Source organism: Porites lutea, chromosome 14 (assembly GCF_958299795.1).
Source record: "Porites lutea chromosome 14, jaPorLute2.1, whole genome shotgun sequence".
NCBI classification, from domain to species: domain Eukaryota; kingdom Metazoa; phylum Cnidaria; class Anthozoa; order Scleractinia; family Poritidae; genus Porites; species Porites lutea.
The window spans coordinates 16,175,434-16,201,988 of NC_133214.1; the positions used below are offsets into that span (position 1 = coordinate 16,175,434).

The 26,555-nt window shown below is 39.4% G+C and overlaps 1 protein-coding gene across 1 annotated transcript in view; it reads left to right on the plus strand.

Moving 5' to 3' along the window:
* Positions 1 to 12,922, plus strand: part of LOC140924799 (uncharacterized) — a 67,573-nt gene extending 54,651 nt beyond the window's left edge. The window contains exons 2-3 of the mRNA XM_073374805.1: positions 5,193 to 8,723; positions 10,873 to 12,922. Coding sequence (XP_073230906.1) covers positions 5,193 to 8,723; positions 10,873 to 10,934 — 3,593 coding nt within the window. The 3' untranslated portion in view covers positions 10,935 to 12,922. The remainder of the gene's footprint in view (positions 1 to 5,192; positions 8,724 to 10,872) is intronic.
* The last annotated feature ends 13,633 nt before the right edge of the window (positions 12,923 to 26,555 follow it).

A 26,555-nucleotide genomic window follows, 5' to 3' on the forward strand; every position in this document is an offset into this window, starting at 1 on the left:
CGCAACGCTCCTCCCCTTTGTTGGGAGGAGCGTTGTGTGACGACACTAAAAACGCACAACACTCGATCACGCACAAATTCAATAATACAGATACCAACAAAAGCAAAAACTCTGGGCCACATTAGGAATAACTGTAAGCTCTAGGATTCCAAGTCATCAAACCTTATACGGTAACTTTCCTTAGTACTCTATTTCTCTCAAGTTTGTACTTGAAGCTCCCGCAGAAGCTTTGCGTTCTCGAAGCTTCGCCGCTTCTTTGCCTTTTCGCCAATGAGGCTTTGAGATGAACTTGTCTGCGAATTTCTAAAAGTTCCTGTTTTCGTCGGACGAGTCTTCTTTATCCTAACCCGAAATTTAGACTTCCAAAAATGAGTGTGTTGCATTAAACAGAAAGAAATGAATCTTTAAAGAGACTTTGTGAATATCGACAAAAATGCTTTAAGTAATGTTTAATAAACGAGCAGTAGTGTTTTGTCGGGTTTAAAATCACAAGCCGATGGCGAGCGATTTTAGACCCGATAAAACACGTGCTGCGAGTTTATTAAACATTACCAGAAACTCATGAGTTTCTGACATTACTTAAATACTTACTACAATGTCAACAAGTGCAGTGAAAAAGTAGTCTCTGAAAAATTTTTTCTGGAACGACCGAATGGTAGGTAAACAAAAATCCAGTACTCGTACCTTGCGTATTCACAACTGGCAAGTCTTAAGTGCAACGCTTGGACACCGCTGAGTCGCTGACCTTTTGTGTCTGATAAAATTGTTGAAAGAACAAAGTTTGATTTTGTGCAATAGTAAATTTACTTCATGTGATATTTTGAAAGAACATTAAATATTCACCCACCATTTGTTGTGTCAGTTGCTGTGCTGATAATTAATATTCATAAGTATAAGTCACGTGCAGTGACTTTATCTGATGAAACACCGCATACTAATAAGGGAAGGTTTTATCGATATAATTTGATGACAGACAGTGCATCTTTGAGAAAATTGTAATTTTTGTCTAAGACTAGTGTTAAGTTTTGAAGTCCGAATGGTTTGGCACTAGTGAATCGGTTTGAAGCCCGTTACTGTTGGAGTCCTATTGGTTTCGAATAAAATCTATCACAGGATCACGTAACGCCCTCTGGGTTAGTGGGTTAATAAGTGATAGTGTTCATTTTTCGACAAAGAAAACTACCCATTTTATGAACTAGGGCGTGCCTTGAGGCAGCCCGGTTAATAAAAGCTAGAGGGGATTGGGTCAATTGCTGGATGAGTTTTTGTACTCCTACGTACAGCTGTGTATTATCCCCTGAAGAGAGGGCGTATTTTTATTGAGTTTTCATAATGAACCGATCTAGTCTGAGACAGGAAAGACATAGTTGCACTCGGTGGAACTATTAACAAAGGGGGAACGTCGCATTAAGGTGTTTATTGATTAACGTCTTGCTAGTAGAGGACACGGACCAAAGAAAGTTATAAAATCATAAAATTTAGTTAAACAAACATCTGTTCGTAAATTCTTCATAATTGCAGCATTGCGAGTTTTTACTGATGCTGAGCTTTTTAAGTCCCTGAATTTGGGGCCTGCAGCCTAGATTACAGGTTCTTTCCCGTAAAACTGATGGCAAGGTCTTTGAAAAAATAAATCCCAAACGGAAAATAAATAACAGTTGTTTGTCTTGTTCAGAAGATGCGTTGAACTCGTATTAGAATGGATGTGACATGGAAGACAGAGTCTTCTCTCAGTACCTCACAACCTTATCCCCACACGCGAGCTCGTTACCCGTAGACGGAAATTACATATAAAAATTTGATAACTAACCTGTTTGGTTACGATAGTTGATTAAATTTTCGCTCTATGGAAAACGGAAGGCATATCAAACATTAAATACCCTAGGTGACCTAGGGAGCTACCTCCATGATGTCAATCTTTTGGCAATCATTAAAGTGACAGAACAAAGGATGAAGTAATGAAGTTTCTGATTGGTCAACAAAATTATTGTTAACCATCAGTGAAATTGCTCGTACAATGATTTTAACTTTTGAAACATCACTCGTGCCATAAATAAAGAAATGTACTCGAATTCATACGATTTTCTACATACTTACTACATTTATGGTTAAAATGTTTATAATTTATTACGTTTATGGTTCGGGTTTTCATTACATTTATGGTTCACTTTTATTACATTTATGGTTAGTGTTACTGTTATTTAGTAATTATCGAATGAGGCTGAGTAGGATGTGAAGAATAATGCAGATTGAGGAGGATGTTATCGGCTGAGGTGAATAACATCCTCGAAGATCTGCATTATTCTTTTCATCTTACGATAGCCGAATTCAATAATTGTTTTATTAGTCGTTCAAAATATTTCTAATTTGTCAGTACAAACAAGCTTACCTTCTCGAAGACTTTCTTCAAAACTTTGGCCTATTTCTCGGCATGGTTTCACGATATAACATATGTTTTTCCTTGAAGATACTCCTCAAAAGCACAGGTAGCCCAAGCTCGAAATATGAGCATCGGCGAGCATCGGCATTGTTGCGTAACATTCAAAATATAAGGATTTGTATGGGAAAAAAACCTATCTTTTCTGTAACCTACGAAAATGAAAGGATTTCATTAAAAAACAGCTTACCTTACTTAAAATGTGTGTTACGTCTCTCCTGTGTGGTCCACGGGCCGATTTATGGCCGTTTTATGGGTTTTTCTATATAAAGGTTAAGGTAAGCTGTTTTTTAATGAAATCCTTTCATTTTCGTAGGTTACAGAAACGATAGGTTTTTTCCCCCATACAAATCCTTATATTTTGAACGTTACGCAACAATGCCGATGCTCGCCGATGCTCATATTTCGAGCTTGGGCTACCTGTGTCAAAAGTAAACGACATCCGATCCCTCCAGGGATACGTTTTGCGTATTCTTGCATTTCTTAACATAAGTCAGGAATAAAGAACTTGGCTGCGGCGTCTGGAAAGGAGTTTGATCAATTTTATATTATACACTTAATGTCGGATCCCGAAGGAAACAGTTCGTCTCGGGAAACATCAGGACTCGAGGGAAAACAAAACTAACAGGTTTCCCGAGGGACCTGACATTAAGTGTTTTGTTATATTTGTAGACTTTCACTTCAACAGGAACAAAAGAATAACCGGAGCGAATCAAAACCGTCGACTCGGTACCTATAAGAACACAAATTTAATTCTCAAATCCACTGAATGGATGATTTACAAAGTACTTTCCTTATATTATCTGCATCTCAGTTTTTCCTCCACTAGCTGCTGTTTCTCTTCTCGGATAACTTTGAAAATCATTGCTTTTTAGCTTGAGGCTTCATGTTTGTGTTATTGTGAATGTTGTTGTGTTCATTCACGAAAAAGAAACTAGCACGGTTTTTCCCGCTTTTTGTCACGCCACTTTCCACCATGCTTTGATCACGTGCTGTAATGAATCCCGAGCTGGGTACAATCCGGTTCAAATATATCACGATCGGGGTACAGTTGATTTTAGTCAAGGCCATGTGAACAAGAATCAGCCAATGGCAGTCCTTGTTTAGTTGAGTGTAAGTCTAGGAATATAAGTAGAGAGGAGAAGTGTGACGTCACGTTACCATGGTAGCAAAATTTCTGGATGACAACAATAGGGAGTTTTTGCAACAGCGACGGCGAACAGCAAACAAACAATAGGTTTAGATTGGCAAAACAAACATCTTTGCACATGCATCACGCTTTTTTGTACATTTCTTATCCATTGTTGCACGACCGCGACATGAAACTTCCTAATTTCACGCGCCCACTTTATGGAGTAGGTAAGAACAAAACAAAAATTTTGGTTATCTTTTTCTAAACTTACATACGGTCCTTTCGGATTTAACCCAAAAAATTTCGCCAACATTTGACAAATTAAATTAAATTAAATAAGATCGATGAAGTTTGAAACAGTGCGAATCCATTTTTTAAGTGACGTTTTGCTTTGTTGTCATCCAAAAATTTTGCTACCATGACAACGTGACGTAACTACTTCTGTATTGCTTTCGTCTTCCAAATATGGTGAGCGCCAGTGGGTTATGAGGAATTAGCCGGGGGATTGGAGCCAATATTTTGAACGAATAATAAATTGAGGATATTACATGGCCGCGCGGAGATACGAAATTTCTCCTCGAGTGTTCAAAAAGTATTTCACGGGTGAGCGCAGCGAACGAGTGAAAAATTCTTCAATACGAGAAAAGAAATTTCGTATCTCCAAACGGCCATGTAATGTTCTATTCATTCTATAAACACCAATGAAATACCAAACCATTTCGCCTTAATATTTTTTAAGTCTTAGAGAAGACGAATATGTCAGAACTAAAAATGGAACAAAGTAGAAAGCCTTTAAATACAAATTCCTCTTCTTTACAATTTAACAAAGAGCTATCCTAAAATACATATGGTTCATAGAATCTACATTTTGTACATTTTTTACATTAGCTTTTTGCAAAACTATATGAACTTATGGTCATGCAAATAAAGCTCGTTGTTGTTGTAAAAGCTTGTGGCTGAAGTAGTAGGTTACAAACTACTCTGTAAAGCTAAATATTTAGATATTCTGCATTTGCAGATTCAAGAAGTATAGAATAGGCCAAAGAAATGATAGTCCAACACTTATAATCCTGACGTACCTCAGTAAATCTTACATGAAAGCTTGATTATCTTGCCTAAGAAGTTAAACTATTCAGTTAAAAATACGTCAAGAATCTTGTTTCACTTTCTCACTCTTAAGATATTTTTTTTCTCAAGGTAAAGAAGAACACGTCATGGACAACATCTTGGAGATTCTACAGACCATTGATATTGGTGTAAACGTTGCAACTTTCCTTTTCAACACTGGACGTATTATAAAAGCAGTGGACTTCTTTAACGAATGTTTGGTGCTCCTTAACGGTAAAACCCTAGAGACAATCAAAGAACTTACCACACCACTTCTTATCTATGTATACCATAAACTTCTTGATGGCTATACTCTTGTGTACGATCACACCCGTGCGATAGAATGTGGTAAAAAGCTTCTAGTGACACTACACAATAGTGGCCAAAAAGAAGTAGAAGGGATAACATTACTTAAACTAGCGAACATCTACTATCAAAGAAGCAAATACGAGGAAGCAAAACAGTTTTACGAGAATGCACTCAGCATCATGATTCAGGCTGGAAATAATCGCACAGTTGGAACATGTTACGGAAATCTAGGAACGGTTCTTTTTTCTGTTGGTCAATATACCAAGGCTGAAGAATACCTTCAAAAAGCACTAGTGATCATGAAAGAAATCGGTGACAAAAAAGAAGAAGCATCTGTTTACGGAAATCTAGGAACTGTGTTTCGATCTGTTGGTCAATATACCAAGGCTGAAGAATACCTTCAAAAAGCACTAGTGATCAGGAAAGAAATCGGTGACAAACAAGGAGAAGCAACAGATTACGGAAATCTGGGAACTGTGTTTCAATCTGTTGGTCAATATACCAAGGCTGAAGAATTCCTTCAAAAAGCACTAGTGATCAGGAAAGAATTCGGTGACAAAGGAGGAGAAGCAGCAGATTACGGAAATCTAGGAACTGTGTTTATATCTGTTGGTCAATATACCAAGGCTGAAGAATACCTTCAAAAATCACTAGTGATCATGAAAGAAATCGGTGACAAACAAGGAGAAACATCTGCGTACGGAAATCTAGGAACTGTGTTTATATCTGTTGGTCAATATACCAAGGCTGAAGAATTCCTTCAAAAAGCACTAGTGATCGGGAAAGAAATCGGTGACAAACAAGGACAAGCAACAGATTACGTAAATCTAGGAAGTCTGTTTCAATCTGTTGGTCAATATACCAAGGCTGAAGAATTCTTTCAAAAAGCACTAGTGATCAGGAAAGAAATCGGTGACAAAAAAGGAGAAGCATCTGCGTACGTAAATCTAGGAACTGTGTTTATATCTGTTGGTCAATATACCAAGGCTGAAGAATACCTTCAAAAAGCACTAGTGATCAGGAAAGAAATCGGTGACAAAGAAGGAGAAGCAGCAGACTACGGAAATCTAGGAACTGTGTTTATATCTGTTGGTCAATATACCAAGGCTGAAGAATTCCTTCACAAAGCACTAGTGATCAGGAAAGAAATCGGTGACAAAGGAGGAGAAGAAACAGATTACGGAAATGTAGGAAGTGTGTTTCAATCTGTTGGTCAATATACCAAAGCTGAAGAATACCTTCAAAAAGCACTAGTGATCAGGAAAGAAATCGGTGACAAAAAAGGAGAAGCATCTGCTTACGGAAATCTAGGAACTGTGTTTAAATCTGTTGGTCAATATTCCAGGGCTGAAGAATACCTTCAAAGAGCACTAGTGATCAGGAAAGAAATCGGTGACAAAAAAGGAGAAGCATCTGCTTACGGAAATCTAGGAAATGTGTTTATATCTGTTCGTCAATATACCAAGGCTGAAGAATACCTTCAAAAAGCACTAGTGATCAGGAAAGAAATCGGTGACAAAGACGGAGAAGCAGCAGATTACGGACATCTAGGAACTGTGTTTAAATTTGTTTGTCAATATACCAAGGCTGAAGAATACCTTCAAAAAGCACTAGTGATCAGGAAAGAAATCGGTGACAAAGGAGGAGAAGCAGCAGATTACGGAAATCTAGGAACTGTGTTTCTTTCTGTTGGTCAATATACCAAGGCTGAAGAATACCTTCGAAAAGCACTAGTGATCAGGTCAGAAATCGGTGACAAAAGAGGAGAAGCAGCAGATTACGGAAATCTAGGAACCGTGTTTATGTCTGTTGGTCAATATACCAAGGCTGAAGAATACCTTCAAAAAGCACTAGATATCAGGAAAGAAATCGGTGACAAAGAAGGAGAAGCATCTGCTTACGTAAATCTGGGAAATGTGTTTCAGTCTGTTCGTCAATATACCAAGGCTGAAGAATACCTTCAAAAATCACTAGTGATCAGTAAAGAAATCGGTGACAAAGGACGAGAAGCAGCAGGTTACGGAAATCTAGGAACTGTGTTTCAATCTGTTGGTCAATATACCAAGGCTGAAGAATACCTTCAAAAAGCACTAGTGATTAGACAAGAAATCGGTGACAAAGCTGGTGTTGGAACTTCATACTTAAATCTGGGAAAACTTTGTCGAGAATTTCAACTTACTGCAAAGAGCCAAGAATTTGCTAATAAAGCGCTTGAGATAAGTTACGAAATAGGGGACATTGAAATGCAGTTTAGCAGTCACCTTACCATTGCTATGAACGAGTTAGTGGCAGGAGGAAGCATAACTGAAGTTCTGCGAAATCTGCATGAAAGCATTCAGAAGTGCGAAGAAATGCATGATTTTTTAAGAGTGAAAGATCAATTCAAAATTTCTTTTTTTGATGAGCATGTGTCCCCTTACCTTCTTCTTTGTAGGTTGTTAATTGCTACAGGCAGTTATTATGAAGCTCTTTACGTTGCCGAGCTTGAACGATCCAGAGCACTGACAGACACACTTTCAGATAAGTACTCTGTGGAAAAAGGGGTATCAGCCAACCCACAGTCATGGATTGGTATTGAGAACGTTATGAACAAAAATGCACTAAGTTCTTGTCTTTATGTTTGCTGCTTCGATGATGATATGTTTTTTTGGATCCTCAAGCCAAACAAAATTATAGTTTCTCGACAAACGAGACTCAAAGAAAGTGCAGATAAAGTGTTTGGAAATCAGACATTTGGTGACTCTCTTGATTTACTTCAAGACCAATGCGAAGATCGATCATTAGTTTCATGTGTAAGTTCCCCGCCATCATGCAAACAATCTCAGAGTGACAGCTTCGAATCTTTGCGTCTTATCGAAGAAGAGGAAGACGAAAATCACGACTCTAAACCTTTAACCCTTGCTGATGGTTACAACATGATAGTCGCTCCTGTAGCTGACTTACTCCAAGAATCAGAAATCATTATTATACCCGATAACTTGTTGTATCCTATTCCTTTTGCTGCTTTAAAGGATTGTAATGGCAAGTATTTATCGGATACTTTCAGGATTCGCATTGTCCCTTCCTTGACGACTCTTAAGTTGATTCAGCTCAGTCCAGCAGACTACCATAGTAAAACCGGTGCACTGATCGTAGGAGAGCCAGACGTTAGTGATGTATACTACCGAGGGAAAATTCTACAGTTAAACTCACTGCCTTGGGCGAGAAAGGAAGCAGAGATGATTGGGCGACTGCTCGGTGTTCAACCTTTGCTTGGAAAGGATGCAACTAAGCAGGCAGTCCTGGAAAGCGTGCATTCAGTCAGTCTCATTCACTTCGCTGCTCATGGTGATGACGAACGTGGAGAAATAGCTCTTTCCCCTATAAGCTCCTGCGGAACTGCACACGAAGAAGACTACTTATTAACGATGGCTGAAATTTCACAAGTTCGACTAACAGCCAAGCTGGTTGTCCTTAGCTGCTGTCATAGTGCAAGTGGTCAGATTAGAGCTGAGGGAATTGTTGGAATCGCTCGAGCATTTCTAGCATCGGGTGCACGCGCCGTGCTGGCGGCGCTATGGGCTGTAGATGATAAAGCTACCATGTGGTTTATGAATCGTTTTTACGAGCACCTTGTTCATGGTGAAAGTGCCAGTGAATCTCTTCATCAGACCATGAAGTCGATGAGAGAGAATGGCTTTTCTGACATCATGCAGTGGGCACCCTTTATGCTGATTGGAGATAATGTGACTTTCAAAGGTTTGTATTTGATATCATTTTAGGTTTGTTAGTTATCTTAGTCAAAATTTGTGAAATTGATGTTCGTGACACTACGCATCATTTTGAAAAATATTATTGAGGGAGTTATACCGAGTTTTCTTAGATTTTTTTATTTATTGTCTTTTCCAACCCTGTTCATGGAAGTGAGGCAAGTGGAGAGAAGGCGCAATTTAATCATTTTCCGATTTTTATGGAATATTTCGTAAAGCATGCTCGAATCTCTAACTAAGTAAAATGAAAATGTAAAAAACGATATTTGAGATTCCAAAGAGCATACGAAAACATTTTATTGATATACCGTAAAATTCCGAAAATGAGCCCTGGGGCTTATATTTTTCGAAGGCCCTTTTTGAGGGGCTTATTTGTTGAGGGGCTTATATTCGGAGGGGCTTATCTACGGAGGGAAATTTGCGTTTCAAAATCGATTGGGCTAGCCTTATAGTTGTAAGTGAATTTACCGTTTTTGCTTTGTTTTACTTTGTATTTGAGGGCAATTTCCCAAGTACAAACCCCCGGGGGGCTTATATTTGGAGGGGCGATTTAACGGAGCGTTTTTTGCGTTCCTGGTTTTGGGGGCTTATTTTTGGAGGGGCTTGTACATGGAGGGGCTTATTTTCGGAATTTTACGGTATCACAGAGAAGGGAAGTAAGTGTTAAACACACTTTTTCTTGAGGGTGTACCTTCTGAAAGACAAAATGTAGCCTGTTCCAGGCTCCGCGACTGAGTCGCTCCGTACGCCTTTCACCGCTTCATCCCTACTATCTGAGAGCCTAAAGCTGGCTAAAAAAGTGTTTTTAGTCTTAAAAAGATTCATCCTCAGGGAACCAGAGACAGCGCAGAGGGTATACGTACTAATTACCGGTGGGCAAGAGTTTAAAAGCAGACGGAAAGATTCCCTGGGCACTTAATCTAGCCCAAGCAGCTGCAGGAGCATTTGATTTTGCAACTTTTATTTTATACAGGTGTTTTTCTGGAAAATGAGGTGAGGGCAACTCCCCTGCCGATTTCGTGTGTTCTTAAAAGGAGGTTTTTTGTCATCAATTGCCTTGATACTTGTTCCACGGAGAAGTTGAAAGATTTAATATGCCCCCGAGAAAGTATTTCATTCGATTCGATTAGGGTTTACAATACGGTTTGCTTTAGTTCTCTTCGTAGTCGCGATTTTGTACCAGAGGAGATGGCTGATATTCTGGGCAACCATTGCACAGGCTGCTCGGGCTGCTCGGGTGGCAAGGGATAGCATGGTTGGCTTGATATCAATCTCCTAGACTGCTTGCAGTCCACCTTTTCTCTTAAAATCCGTCTAGTTCTTATCTCATCCAGCGCGATTGCAAACCACGACGTTGTTATTACAATAAGGGATTGAGACGAGACTTTATACGCCTTCATTTCTCGTGGCTTGCGGCTTAATTCGCCATTCGCGTGCTTAGGTTTTGCGTGCAGTAATTTTGCAAAGAAAAACACGAGACTGCTCGCAGTCTATCAATCTCCTGCTTCAACCTATAATCTGATCAGCATAAAAACAGCAAACGAATCCAAGGAATTTGAAATAAAGTAAAATATTCTCACTGCATACATAATTGGCCGGGGACGGGGAAATTAAGTAACTCTCTTAAATTCCGTGGTGTTGGGCCTGCGGGCTCGTGGCATGATGCATTGCGGCCCTTGGTTAGAATTGCTTAGTTTTTGCCCGCCTCTTGGCTAGTTCAACGGGGTTCAGTGGAAGTGAGTTAGAAGTATGGTCCCTCCCACCTCCCCTGGTGGCGGTTGACGTCGCTTACTCTCATTATTCGGCATGCCTATTGTCCTGGCAGTCGCGGTTGCCTCCCACAACTTAGTTCTCCGTGTCGGAACAATAGGTATGCGGTGCGAATATTATACGAATCACATTTAAGCTGAAAGTGATACAATATGACTTTACTGAATTTTTAGCATAGAAATGATTCCTCAAAATGTAAAGGTTTTGTTGTTTGTTTGCCTTTAAAAAAATCTGTTGCCAGATATTTAGGTAAAACATTTAGCGCAACGAGCAACAGAAACATGTTGATCGATGGTTAAAATAAATCGTGCAAAGAATACATACGAAAAGGAACCCTCATGATTAGTTTCTTTTTATTTGCATCGCAGGTGCATTTGATAAGAGCAGTTTGAAAGATGGCGAAGGTGCAACGGAAACAAAGAACTTGTAAACTGAGAGGAAACAAATGTTCAAGTTGACAACTACTGTCACAGGTGTACATAAATGTATATAGCTAGGATCTCAATGAAGCAGTCTTGTCTGAGACCGCAAAGTGAACAGGTGATAATTGTACTTTTTAAAGCAGGCGTCATTTTGATACGTTACGGGGGAAGGTGAAGCATGAGCTGAGCGTGGAGCACAAGGAGAGGGGATAGCCAGGACCAGTTAGTCGTCCTCATAGTGGAGACGTCAAAGTTGTATAGACCTTCTGAACCTACGTCTACTATATTAGTCAGGGCTTCTTTCGTTCTACGTGACTTCTGCTACTCTCGTCAAGGCCTGCCCTTCAATTCACGCTTGCTTCAAATAAGCTCAATTACTTACATGTCTTTCATCAACACGAGTATTACTTTGGTTTGATAAACTTTGTAAATGTACTGATCTTGACAAACGTGATGAAATGCCAAATAGATATCTAGGTTGTAATATGATTTTACTCAGTTAGTTATGTTACACCATCAATGGTCAAAGGCCTTGGATGAGGGCAAACAGGTGGACGTTGTTTTCCTGAACTTTGCAAAGGCTTTTGACAGAGTGGCACATAATATCCTGCCGCAAAAATGTGTAATTTTGGTATCTCCCGTGCGCTTTGAATGAGAACAGAGAGTTGTCATAGAAGGAATAAATTTTACATGGTGTGCTATTCCATCGGGCGTACCTCATGGCTCCTTATTGGGCCCTTGGTTCTTCGTAATTTTCCTTAGTGATTTGCCTGAAGTAGTAATGCCTGGAAACTGTGTGTCATTATATGCTGACGACTGCAAAACATCCAGGATTATAAACTGTCCAGCTGATCATTCCGTATTTCAGTCAGGGCCCAGTTGTTCGAACGCCGATTAGCGCTAACCCGGGGTTTAATTTTAACCCAGGTTTCTTTTTCTTTTTATCAAAAGCACACTATCGGATAATTTTCTCTATTCTTTTTAGAGTATCCAGTCATCAAATTGTAGGCAAAGAGAAGAATTAAACTGAATTTGCTTTTTAAGCTCTCATATCCGATTTCAAATTTCGCACTAACCGTGGGTTACCTTAACCCAGTTTCGAACAACCCGGCCCAGATCTCGACAGTTTATATGCACGGAGTCAACAAAACCTTAGGGAGTTTAACGTGAAGAAATGTAAACTAATTCACTCTGCAATCTGTCTTGGAGCACTCATATTGATAAAATATTGAATAAGGCCAACAAGATCCTAGGTCTAAGGGACCTGTAAAGGATTTCAAGATGTTTCCACATTAAGAACTCTGTATCTTGCCCTGGTTAGATCACAGCTAGAGTATTGCAGTGTTGTGTGGTCACCACACACATCTAGAAATATTTCTAAGTTGGAGCGAATTCAGCGAAGGGCAACTATAGTAAGTTTATTTTGAAGACCATGATGATTACAAACAATGGAGAAAAAAGCTCAATTTGTTGTCCTAAGAACAAAGGCGATTTTTATTTGACGTGTTATTCCAGTATAAAGCCCTGAATGGCTATATAAGTATTGATCTATCTACATATGTACAGTTTTTCTCAGATTCTGATCGGTATCCTTTAAGGGGGAAAAGATTAATGTACTTTTAAAAAGAATTATGCTAGAACTAATACATTTAAGCTTAGTTTTTTCAATAGGACCGTGGACATGTGGAACACTCTACCATTGCTTGTTCGTCAGGCAACAACTATTGCTAGTTTTAAGGAAGGAGTGAGGGAGTTTTAAGCTGGAAATGTGTGAGGTTTTGTATTATTATTATTTTATTGATTTTTTTGTACATATCTCTATATGCATTTTCACATTTTTAATTGTCTGTCCTATTAAATCTTAGTTTTTATGAAATGAATATTTTTTAGTAGGTGGTCTGTCTTGTATGGGGTCTTTGACTCTTTTACATACCGTCCTTATGGCAATGCCTTTGTATTTATCACTTACGTGAAACCTTTTGCCATTAAATTGTAATAAATAACAAAAGTGTTCTCTGGAATTAAGTGCTCTTTGCCAGGGGCACCCAACGACGGCTTCTCTCCTAAATACATTGAAAACACTTTTTAGGCTGAGTGCTTTTTTAATAGATCTCTAGAAATATGTTCTATATCTATTCGGTCATCCTAGGGGGGCTCGAGTCTTTTCGACATTACAAGGGTTTCTGTATTATTGTCCCCAAAATTTTAGATGCAATTTAACGTACTACGAAAGTGAAAATTTTTCTGATTCCTCTCTCCATCACATTTTACGATCCGAAAATAATTTTAGGTTTCCTTTTTTCTACGAAAAATAGCCTAACCAAGGGAGTGAAATGTGAAAAATTAAACTTACTTTAGAAAATCGTAGGGAATTTATTACCGAAAATTGTACATGAATAGAACGGTCATGTAGAAATTTTTAGCTGTCCTCAAGTAAAAGAAAATTCTTGGCAATATTTGCTTCTCCGAGTAGATATTTTACAGAAAACCGTCGTTGGGTGCCCCTGCTTTGCGTCAATACGATAATTACGGTATTGTTTTTAAGCTTTTATTTGCCTAAGATCATTCACCACCACAATGTTTCACTGATTACTGTTTTAGAGCAGTGACAGTGTTTAGCGGAAAGTTCTAAAACAATTCAGCATGATGGCGAGTGTTAGAGGACACAAACAAAGAGAATGAATAAACATGTTTGTGTCGTCTAAGACTCGCTGTCGTGCTGCATGTTTATATATTGAAAGACCCCCATTAATGACTGATAAGACTTAACAACTCAGGCGAGGTACGAAATTGTATTCTCCCGTTTTGAATGGGGCGTTTCCCAATCCTCTGCCCTGTCCTGTCTTCCCTTCTAGGGTTGACCCTTTTTTTTTCAAAAGTAACTAAAAAACTGACAGCAATGAATGGGTGGGTGCTCACTAGAATTTAGAAGTTGGGCTTTATTCTGAGTTGGTCTTCTTACAGCGTTATGAACCCGGTTTATGAAACGGACTTGAGATCTTTAGAATGTCGACAAATTCTAAACTCTACCCAGGTATGTCATTCTGGTTTTCTTAGAAATGAGCCTGCCTATCAATCGTTTCAGCGTCTTTGTGTAATTTGTTAGCTCATTTCCATTAGATTTACGCATCTGACTAGAGTTCTGTTATAAATAGGGTAGGTTCCCGGGAGGGGGGGACTCTTCATATGAAAGGGTTGGGGATTCTCGTCGAAAATTTTGAATTAATCCCCTAAATGAGACCGATCTGGGCGTGGCCCAAGCTTTTTTTGACCATGTTGAAACCCAGACAATATATATATTTTAAAAATTTTTTCATATGCAACCCTAAACGAGACCTTCACGGCTAAATATGATGGCGTTTTGCCCAGAACACCCTAAGTGTGACCAAAATCCGAAATTTACACCCCTAAGCGAGACGACGAGCATCCCCACCCCTTTCATATGCGGAGTCTCCCCCTCCCCTTCCGGGGGGGCAGGTTAGCTGTTTTCTGAGCTAAAGCTCTCATTTAAGAGAGGGGGCAATTTAGTGAACAGGGTTAGGGTTCAAACCCGAAGCTTTATTTCAATAGTATACAAAAGTCTGTTAAAAGGCGTTTTAGACTGAAACCCTCTTCAAGTTGTACAGAAGAACTTCCCCCAGTTGGATGCCCTTACTGCCATTGAGGTATGAGAGACTTTCCTTGCCATGCTCGGTCATACAACTATATTCTTCAGTTAAGAATGCCAATTGTCAGGAGTCCATCCTATTACAAGTTCAGTGATAGGTGTGAATGATTATTATATATCAAAAGCAGCAAAAGTCTGCCACGATTTTGAATGCAGGGTCTAGTTGTATGGCATATCGTTCCCCTGAGTTTCTCATAGATGTCCTGGAAGATCATAGGTGCAAATCCCGTTGGAATCGGCTCCTGTCAGAACTGCTTGCGTGTTTCTTAGTTTTTCAATATTATAGCATCACTTGAAATAAATCATGTGGTTGAGAAGTTACTTCCACCTTTTAGCCGGAAGTAAAATTTTCTTTCCGTATTTATTGGACTGATGCCTTTAAAAATACACTTCAGTTTTACACGAAGGATTTTTCACTTACTGTTGGTAACTAAGGTTCGACTGTTGGTAACTAAGTCCTCAGTAAGGAGAGAGAACCTGGGAACGAGGTTGCTTTCTGGTTCGTCAATAGCTTGGTTTCATTACTTATTTGTTTGGAATAAAATGTACTTTTTTCTCACCCATAAACCTTGATATTTCATGAAAAAATCGATCGCGTTTTCGATCGAGTACTCGAGAAACGCGAAACGAGTGCTCTGAAAGCTCGCGCGCGAAAGTCGCGCGCTAATTGAGACTGGGCACTAAAAGAAATAAATATGGCGACGGAGCACGCAGAACATGTGTGTAGTTAAATTGGACCTAAAGTGACGTTTTTAGACTCCAGGTACTCGTATATCACCTCAATCGGATCTTTAACTTATTCCTCAACACTTGGCTTTATTTATGGCATAGAAATTCAGGGACGAGTCTTGGCAGAAAATCCCGCAATGGTCTTGTAAGGTATGCTCGAACTTAACTAAAAGTTTAAGGCTTTTACACAGAAAATGTTGGCCTCATGAGCATGAAATATTTAGTTAATGTTAGTGAAAGGATTAAACTAATGTTTTAAATCTGATCACTATCAGGTAATTTTAAGGTAGCCCTTCTCCGGACATTTTACCATCCCCATCTACAGTGAAACCTGTAATTTTTTTGTGGATACCCACGTGACTTTCAGGGGCGGATCTAGGGGGAGGGTGCAGGGGGTGCGCACCCCCCCCCCCCCCTGAGATGACCTGCGGTTTTCTAATACAACTGGTATTCTGCAAAAAAAAAAAACCTGTGTGGTTTATTGGCGTTGAAGTAGAGCAAGAGACGAGTGCACCCCCTCCTAGAAAAAATCCTGGATCCGCCCCTGACTTTAGTTGGTGTTCCCCGAATACAGGCTCGCTTTGCTGTAAAAATGGGAAGAAAGTCTTCAAACAAAGTGTGCCATTCGTTCACTTAATAAAATATAGGGTGTTCACTTAATGTGGACTTCACTAACAAGAGGCCCTCTTGCAGACCTCTCAACCCCAAAAGACCAAGGTAAAAAACCTGGAGATTTGGGGAGAAACCTGGAGGTTTAGGCATCAAAAAGAACTAAAACCCGGTGCAAGAAAGACATGAAAATGAAAATGGATCGCTAAAAATACGTTTAACAGGATACGAACTTTCCCATTCTTTTTTGAACTTTCTCTTCACCCGATGAATTTTCCTCATTTCCCACCATTTTGACATTGTGTACGAAACGTATCTAAATGCGACAAACTGGTAATGATAACCTTATTTGGCTTTTGTCTTGTCAACAAGACGATTAAATATGACGAATGGAGATGAATATGCCTGAGAACTGTTGATTTCTACATAATTGATGCATGAAAATCACTTTTTAGAGGTAAAAATGAAAATATTCAAAAAGTGTATTCCATCGGCTTGTGAATCTGTTTACCGTGAGATTTTTGTGCCTCATGGTGAGACTATGAGATTGACCTCAAAATCATGAGACTTGAGAGGTCTGCTCTTGGATGGAGAGAGGCTTGTCCAATGTTCTGACAAATTTATGCACGGCATTGTATTGTTATGAAAATTCTCTACGAAAGTACAAGAATAAAGAACAAAAAATACAATGAGAAATTAAACAATGCCATGTATAAGTTTGGCTGAGTGTTGGACAACTATGGGGTGGGGGGGGGGGGGGGGGTATGTATATCCCTAGTCTGAATCTCAAGTATGGTCATTTCCCATTTTGAGGAGTACGCCATATTCCTCTGCTCGGTTTACCCATGTTGCAATTTCATCTAGCCTTACTAGTGACCACTCTGTTTTACAAGGCATTCATATTACAAGGAGAAACTTGATGCTGATCACTCTTAGGGCTTAAAGGGTAAATATTCATGAAAAACGGGACCAGCAAAACAAGTGTGTATAATTGAAAAGTCCAGATGATCAAGGTTCAACTGTAACCCTGATTAGTTAGCTGTTGCATACAGAATTAGGTAATTTTTTCATACTAATTTCATGGAACCTGCAGCCTTCACACATACACTTTTAAAGGCTTCCAGTTCAAAAACACTCGCTGTTAAAGATGCAAAATAGTGGGGAAGACTCAAGAACCTGAAAACCATACCCTGTACAGCGCAAAATCCCTGTCTAGACCAAATGAGGGAGTGTCTCCACCCCAGAAATGGAACCCCCTAGTAAAGTCAATTCTGGCCATGTGAACAACTTGCTTTTACAGACACCTTGATAATAAGGATGTAAAAGCGGTTAAATTTCCATTCAAAATACAAATTATGGACTCTTAACCTGACCAACTGACCTGACATGAGATAAGGTGTCTAAAAAACTCTTATACAAGTTCCGTTCTTTAAAATGCTCCATCAAATCAAGTTAATTTTTGTCAATTTTTTTTGTAGTGATTGACAACATTACATCACATATTTGAGATTCTTGGTGAAGTGAAATAGAATGGCAACCTGCAAAACAACTCACAGGAATGACTGTTGGATAACAAGATCAGCAAGAGAAGGCGACGCTGAAGACAAGGTAAACAACTCTCCTAATTTTCTTAGAGTAAATAAATCACTAATCGAGTCGAGAATTGAGACTCGCAATGGACTTTCCAAGTTCAAGTTCAAGTTCATTTATTCACACTTATTCAATTACAATACAACAACAATAAGAAAAAAAAGAAGAAGTAAAAACAGAGCTAACTATACGTTGAATTAAACATAACAAAGGAAAAGAATGTGTAGCAGCCAAAGGAGCCAAGCTTTCAAGTTGGCTACTACCACAGAGCGGTTACAAGTGGGTGGAGGTTATACAGTACTTATAAAAAACTATTTAAATTAAATAATTAAATAAATAGAGCTAAATAACAGATTAGAGTTGTTCAAGATGCCTGACTGTCAAGTAGAAAGAGTTTATATTCTTTTTTAAAACTGTTCGAGGGGAGACACTTAATTTTCATAGGTGTTGCTTCCCAGGTCTGTGATGCCACCACACTAAACCTTGCTAGGCCATAATTAGTTCTGGAAAATGGTCTGCACAGGTTTTGATTAGTGGCATACCTAGTATTATAATTATGGACAGCTGAAGCCGGTTGAACTAAGTCATAGAGGGCAGGAGTTGTATCCTTTTTTTGATATTGAATTTTATGCACAAGAGCGCCAATTTTTAATTTAAAGATATTCTCTAACTTTAAGATTTCTAATAGTGTAAAGTACAGTGTGGGACTTTCTCTTTTGTTTGCAAAGAAGATGCAGCGAATACAGTTATTTTGACTTACTTTGACTTTATTTAACTTATTTTGGTATGCAGTGCCCCAGCTCATTAATCCATATGTTAGATATGGATATATGAGAGTATAGTACAGTTGTTTGAGTGTACTTATAGGCACATAATGTCTAAGCTTAAATAAAATTCCAATGTTTTTTGTTATTTTGTTGTTAATGTGCTGGAGCTGAGCATCCCATTTTAAATGTTCATCAATAAAGACACCCAAATATTTAATCTGAGACCTTTGCTGTATACTACAAACTGTTATTCTGATATTTTTTTTCTTCTTAGATGAAGTAATTATCATGTAATTAGTGTTCTTGAAGTTAATGGACAGCATGTTTGCTGCACAGAATTTTGAGACCTTTCCAAGTTCTTCCTTGATAACTGATTGTAATTTTTCTGGGTCTTTTGAAGAATAAAACATATTTGTATCATCTGCAAAAATCCTAAAAGTTAATTTCTTCGAAGACCTGGGCAAATCGTTAATATACAATAGAAACAGCAGTGGACCTAGTGTGGAGCCTTGAGGTACACCACATGTGATGGTTTGCAGGCTAGATTCTGTATTACCAACTTTGACATATTGCTTACGATTACTTATATAGCTTGAAAACCATGCATGGGGGAGTCCTCGGATCCCTACCCTCCATACTTATATAATTTTTCTAAGAGAATATGGTGGTTAATTGTATCAAAGGCCTTGGAAAAGTCTAAAAAGATACCACATGTTATTTTTTGATCATGAACTGCTGACTTTAATTTTTCCACAGTTTCTAGAATGGCATATTCAGTGGAATATCCCTTTCAAAAGCAAAATTGGAACTTAAAAAGTAGACAATCTTTTTCCAGATAGGACACAAGTTGGTCATATACGAGATTTCCAGTACTTTACTAAAGGGAGAAATAACTGTTATTGGCCTGTAATTTCCTAACTCCGATAGACTACCACTTTTGAATATTGGGGTTACTTTTGATATCTTAAAGATTTCAGGAAACTCCCCTGATAATATTGATTCATTATATATTTCAGTAAAGGGTGCAGAGAGCTGTTGAGTTGCAACTTTAATAAGCTTGTTAGGAACAATAAGGGATGCTTTGTTTCCTTTTAACCCAGCAAATAATGTAAATACTTGTGTTTGGGTTACTGGAGCAAGGTAAAAACTGTTTGATGGCGTAGATTCTATATATTGCAAAGGGTCTGTATGATCAGTTTTGATTTCCTTTGCTTAAGTTGGCCCAATGTTTACAAAGAAGTTATTGAATAATTCGGCAATGTCCTTTTCTTGTGTAAAAGTCCTGTTATTGTGAGAGATTCTCGTGGGGAAAGTTTGACCTTTGGTTTTCCTTTTAACAAGAGTACCAATAAGTTTCCAAGTTTGTTTAAGGTTGTCTTTGTACTTTGAAAATTGCATGTTATAGTATTCTGTCTTACTTTTATTCTTAAGATGTGAAAGAATAGTTGCATAATGTTTATATTCCCCGATTTTTTGTAAGTCCTTGCTTAAGAAATGCGTACGGTACATTTTCTGTTTCCTTTTTACCGATTTTAGGATACCCTTAGTGAGCCATGGCTTATTAAGATGCCTTTGCTTGCTTTGGCTAGCCAGCTTGATAGGCGCATGTTTGTCTACAATTTTATTCAGGGTATTGATTGCCTCCTGTACCTTTTCATTTAGATTCTTTTCTGGGTTGGGGATTTCGTGCCAGTCAATCAGTTTTATATCATCTAAGTATAGATCTTTATTAAATTTAGAGTAGTCTCGAAAATATTTTTTGGTTATTATTATTCCGTGTAGGCTGGGTTCTGACTAAGCAGAAAATCGGAAGATGATCTGTTATATCAACTGTCAGGATTCCTGCTGTGAAATTTTGTAAACAATTTGTATATATATGATCAATGAGTGTTGCTGTGTGATCAGTAAACCTCGTAGGTTAAGTAATGATCGGCAAGATGTTATTGGCATAAAGCATATCTAAAAACTCTTCAGTTTGAGTATGTTCATTGAATTTCAGGAAATTTATATTCATATCTCCAAAGATGTAAATTTCGTGTCTATTGGAATTAATTGTTTTGATTATATCATTTAGTTGGTTGCGAAACTGTTCTAAATTACAAGTGGGATGCTTGTAGATACTAGACTTCGAGTAGTCCCCCATTTGTCCTCAGGGATAATAGAGCGAAACGCGAGCGCGCGTGAAAATCACCCCTCGTGAGAAAAAGGCGACACGCAGCGGGGAGAGAGTCGCCTTTCTCGCGTGGGGTGATTTTCACGCGCGCTCGCGTTTCGCTCGCTCTACTGGGGGACTACTCGTAGTCTATGTAGATACAACCTATTATGATCTTCTTTTTACCTTAACCAGCATCAATTTCTGCCCAGCACGATTCAACTAGCGCTACGTCAAATTTAATGTCAGGCCTAAGTACAGCTTTAAGATTATTAGCCATATATAAAGCAGCTCCACCTGCGTTTGTTGGCGAGTCCGTGTGAAAAAATTATAGCCTTTGATGTTTACATTAGAAATAGACTTCTCACCTAATTTAGTTTCTGTTATTCCAAGTATATCCAGTTTGGAGTCAAGGGAGCATAATAGTTCTTCTAATAGATTTAGGTTTTTAGATAAACTTTTAATAATATTACAGGGAAGAATTGAAAAAGATTTTGCGTCTGAATTTACTAACATTGTATTAAAGCTACGGACTGGGGGCGCGGGGGGGGGGGGGGGGGGTATTTAACATTAAATCTGGGTCCACTCCTGACTCGTCGAATTTATTTGGATTTGGGAGGAGATCCTAAAGGTCAAGATCATGACGCCTATCCAGCTAATGATAGAAGTCATTAAACTGATAGCTAATTAATTGAGCTCGTCAAGAAACTCTTCGAATTCCTCGTGGGTTGCGAAACATTTCGTAGTGGAGCTCTCCGTTTTCTTCAGCATTATTTTACCGTTAGCCGTCCAAATAAACTTGTAGTTGTGGTCGCGCTTGAATTGTAAGATTCTGCCCAGTAGTCGTTTTCTGTATGGCTTTAAGCTTTCATTGACATGAATTTCTGCTTTATGACTTACAACCGCAGAATCCGGCTCGCAGACCATAGACGGGAGATCTTTCGTCCGCTTACATTTTAAGTTTTTCCTCTTGCTGTAAATTTCGTCTCTTTTCTATCTTCGAGTGAACTTGACAATTAGTCGATCTTTCACTTTCTTCGTTGGGGGTAAACGATGAGCGATCGATATGTCGTTTTCGTTGAGGTTCACTCCCATAATCTCAGACATTTCCTTCACCAGCAACGCTGGGCTGTCATTAGGTACGACCGGAATACCTGTTATTTCGAGATAGACTCCTCGCTTGTACTGCTTGAGCTTATCCAACTTGACCTCGACATTAAAACCATCGTTGCCGAGCTTGTTTATGTCTTCCTTGATCTCTTTAATTTGGCTTTTAAGGCCTTCGTTGTGTTCTTTTACGTGACTCCCCTTTTGTGTCCTAAATACGAAGAAAAACGCGTTGCCGATTATGAGTCTCTCTGCTTGCGCAAGCGAGGCTAATGATTTGTCTTGTTTAAAGGAAGTGTTTTGTCATTTCAGCAACAAACCGAGGGAATGGGTGAAAGCTTCCCGTGACACCAACATCCCCTGTTCGAATGACTTCTTGGTGACCGGAGACTTTGGGAGACCCTGTAAAGATAAGGGAATGGAACAAGCTGGGCTACCAACTGACAGTTTCTCTATTCAGAATGGCATCATTATCAGGTAATTATTAAAACCGGAATCATTGGATAATGCAATTCTGGAGCTCTGATTGGCTTAGCCATTATGGTATATGAGCCATTATACCATGCTCTCCAAAAATGGTAACCGTACGCGTCTGCTCAAAATTAATAACAAACTGATAATCGGTTGTTTTTACAAATAAAGTCGGGAAGAATTCTCGATATTTTGTGGGCGTTTTTAATAAAGCAATTATTCCACTCGCGCTTCTTTGGATATGAAATGATTACAGCCAACGCGCACTCGTGGAATAATTGTTAATTAGAGGTGTTCGGTCAGAGCGAATCGCCTGTATATAGGTTTCGTCCTTACTGTTTTAATGTGCGCTGGTGCATGTTTTTACGTTACAGGACGCCCAGTTTGCCCCTCTGAGCCACCTCACGAGAGAATGCAACTACAGAGGCCGTGTAACGTGATGGACGAACCCTGTTGACAATCCAGGATAAGTTCTACTGCGCGGCCATCATAGACAATAAAGACTGCAAGTTTTCGCCAAGAGGAAGCTACTTTGCCCCTAAAGAAGGCGACTACGCATCGTTGATCGAGTACGGACGCAGCCTTCCGCTCATTGCGCATCCTGAGGTATTTGGAACGCACGCCAAAAGCGCTGCAGACATCAGTAAGAACCAACAGGAAACCCAACAGTTGTTCAACAGCATCCTTTTGACGCAGTCTCGAGCTTCCGCCAAAGGTGGAAAATCCGACGACGAGATACTCTTTTGGGTGGCTGAAGATATTTTACACAAGAACTTTGACACGGAAGCGGTACTGCGGAAATACCCCACCACCTATACGCAGAATATGAACACGGTATTGGTGCAGGAAATGGTCAGGTTTACCAGGCTAACGAGAAGTCGTGCGATCTTCGCTTATCAACATACAGAAAGCTGTTAAGGTGAGTGAACCTTCAGATAAATTGAATAGCTATTTTTAAAGAGTTCTTGTTTGAAGTTTTGACTAAACGTGAAGTAGAATCTTTATTCCTTTACAGTCTCTAAGGCAGACCGTGGCCATTGCGACGGGAAGTGTCTGCGCGCGTTATAGAAAGTCAGAGAAAATGACTGAAAATGACTTACTCTAGGTGTCCAATGCATAGAGGGTCAAATAAGACAGGGACTAACTCTTGATGTCTGTTTAAAGATAGTTGACTGTATTACTGGACCCTTTCGAACTTGTCGCTGACTGAAAGCAGTAAATACAGTTTCCCGTAAGGTGGAAATAGTTCGTCAGGCAACCTCTGTTATTTCAAATCATTTTGCATTCATCTGTGTGCGATATTGGACGATATGTTGCACACTGCACTTGTGTCTAGGAAATTTACCCGAGACATGTTACTATTTCCTCTTACCCCTCCCTGCCGGGTATATATTTTGCTCCTTTTTCTGTGGGGTAGGCAACTTACAGGATGTTGTCTTCGCTGCGTGTTTAGGAATGGGACTCACTAAGCCGGTTTACCCGACCTTTTATATGATCCCTAAACATTGTTCCTCAGGGCCTGGTTGTTATGTCCTCTGAACTAGAGGAGGTAGCCAGCGGCATCTTTAAAGGCAAAATCCCTGGTCTGTGGATGAAGAAGTCCTACCCATCTCCTAAACCACTCGGCAGTTACGTCAATGATCTGATTGCTCACCTCAAGTTTCTTCAAGAGTGGTATGACAATGTCACAATGGAGCGCCTCCCGTGTTCTGGGTATCTGTTTTTTTCTTCACTCAGGCCTTCTTACCGGGATCAAAGCAGAAATGCGTCAGAAAATACACCATTCCTATTGATCTCCTAACGTTTGACTTCGAGGTTCTTGGCGACAATAATTACGAAACTCTACCCGAGGACGGGGTCTGTGTTAACGGCTTGTCCATGGAAGCCGGCTCTCGATAGGACAGAGAAAAGAGAGTGATTGTAGAGTCGCACGGGAAAGCTTTGTATGATAGCATGCCTGTTATGTGGCTCAAACCCTGCAAGAAGGAAGACATTGTTGACCGGCCGCATTTTGTCTCCCCTGTTTACAAAACAAGCCAGAGGAGAGGTACGCTCTCTAGCACAGGCCACTCCACTAACTTTGTGATGAACATGCGCCTGCCATCTGATCAGCCACAGTCCCATTGGATCATGCGTGGTGTGGCTCTTCTTTGCCAGTTGGATGATTAAGGAAGTGTTACATACAGTATTAACGTGCACTCAAGAAGTGTGATATACAGAATTAACGTACAACTTGTATATAGTCCTCATTCAGTTTATGGTGGTAAAGTTTATATCCTGAATTTAGAACCGACTGATATTGTTTCCTTTATTCAAGCTGTAGTAGTAACAAGTATGGTCTGTACGCTGTAAATACGCTCTTACTTTCTTAGTACTGACAAGTAGTAAATATACTGAGCAGTTGTAGTTAGGAATGGATTTAACAATACTCCGGGGCGTGTATTATGTTTGACCAAGTTGTTAGCTTTCTCTCCTCCTTATTTACGACGCGCCAGACAAGCAAACGCATTTGATAACCAGCAATGTTAACCGTCTCTGATTCAAATCCCTTCCAAAACGACTCTTAAAGACACAGGAACAAAGGAAAATGCATCTTATTATTTTATTAGCTAATACAGCGCAAATACATCTAATTTTTTCTATTAGCTATTACAGCGTTCGGGTTCCCTGTGGTCAGAGCTTAAATCAGAGTGCGCGGATATTTTTCATCAGAACTTTCTCTAGTTGTTGCGCCATACTGATGAGCCCCAAAAAGGGCGAAAAAGCTGTCTATGGCTACAATCCCGCTCTGTTTTGAGTTCTTTGGGTGTCGTGTTGATGTCTTGCAGAGTTAATTTTCACGTAGTACGATCAGCATTGCAGTATTCTGCGTGCAGAATTTAATGTGTCTTCTTAATATTGGTGACATAAGGTTTTCTGAGCGTAAGTGTTATAATACATCTTGGGACGACTACATTCGATTGTTGGGTTCGTTAACCCTGCACAGCGAAACAGCCGTTGAGGACTTCATAGCAAGTCAGGCGCCACAAACTTCCTCCGCGTAGTTACTAAAACATAGAACGACCTAAAACCATCTACAACCACCTACAAACACCTCAAAAAATTCAACAACCACCTACAACCATCTACAACCACTCGCAAACAATGCTCCCCTAAAAAGGCCTGCCTGGGAGGCTAAACCTACAGCAACCTGATTGGTTTTTTGCAAGGAACCAATCAAACCGCACCATTTTCGATCCTCCAAACAAACCAGGGTGGATATATAAACGCTTACCAAATCAAGCAATACGGAATGGTTGCGAATTCACCTAAACCATCCCCCCACATAGCAACTGATGAGAATCGTAAGATTCGAAACCGCCGGTCTTGCTTGTAAACTTATATTTAACTGCAAACATTATGCAGTGGCACAAAGAAGCCAGTCAATTGATTGGTAAAAAAACAACATGCTAATGGTATTGAAAAATATCGAGCTTTAAAATACTCTCCTCTGATATTAAAACTACAAGAGACATTTACAAAGCGATTGAGTTTTAAAACGACATTCAAAGGACACAGCATCATAATGTATCTAAATCGTGCTTCTACTAAAGACGTCATAAATACACAAACCAGTGTCAGATCTGGATATATTTAAAGACTACGTGTTGTGTACAGCTGAACATTGTTCTCTGAGATCGCGTAAACCTAAACTTTACGGAGATATTAAAAGCAGATACCCTAAGATAGCAGCAGCTATGGAAAAATTATTATATTTTTGAGTAGACAAATCTCATAAACGGGCCACAAATTCAACAGGAATACGCGCGAACTGAACAAATTTTATGTTGTACATTTTAAACGTTCTGCTCAACTTACACAATTTTCCCTTGCTGAACATAAACTGTACCGAGCCATATCTTGTTCCGCTATATATATTTTAAACTGTAAGATCCCTGTATGAGTTCTCTTCAGTGGAGCAATATGTAAAAGGTTTTCAAAGGTTTCACGCCGGTGAAGATGTGCGGCCTGTCACCTCTTGCAAGTTTTTACTTACTTGCAATTGACGATTACAGAAGAAAACAATATTAATAGTGGAACCTGGAGTCCTTAGTGATAGAAGCGAAAACAGGTAAAGTTTTACCTTTGCAACGTGTCCTTGACAAACGATGTCGATTTGAGTTGCTTCTTCATTTGGTTCTGGTGTGTGGATGCCCCGCTATGCGGCCTCTTGGCCCCGGGGCCGGGGAAATAAGCCATCTTTTAACACTGGGTAAATGTTAAATTCCCCGTTATGTCCCGGGGGTCGGGGGGCCGGGGTTTCAATTGACTGATGCATAAATGACTTTAAATACAATCATTCACTATTAAAATTTTTCAACCCATTTTTATTAATTTCGGCTCGTCTTAACTTGTTTTCTTCTGAATCCATTGCATTATAGATTTTTTTTAATAACATTTGTAACAATGATTACACCTACTAGTCTCCGTTTCCTGTGTCGTGACTCAAGCGAGTTTAGCCTTGCGTGATGACACAGGAAACGGGTGTGAAAGACAC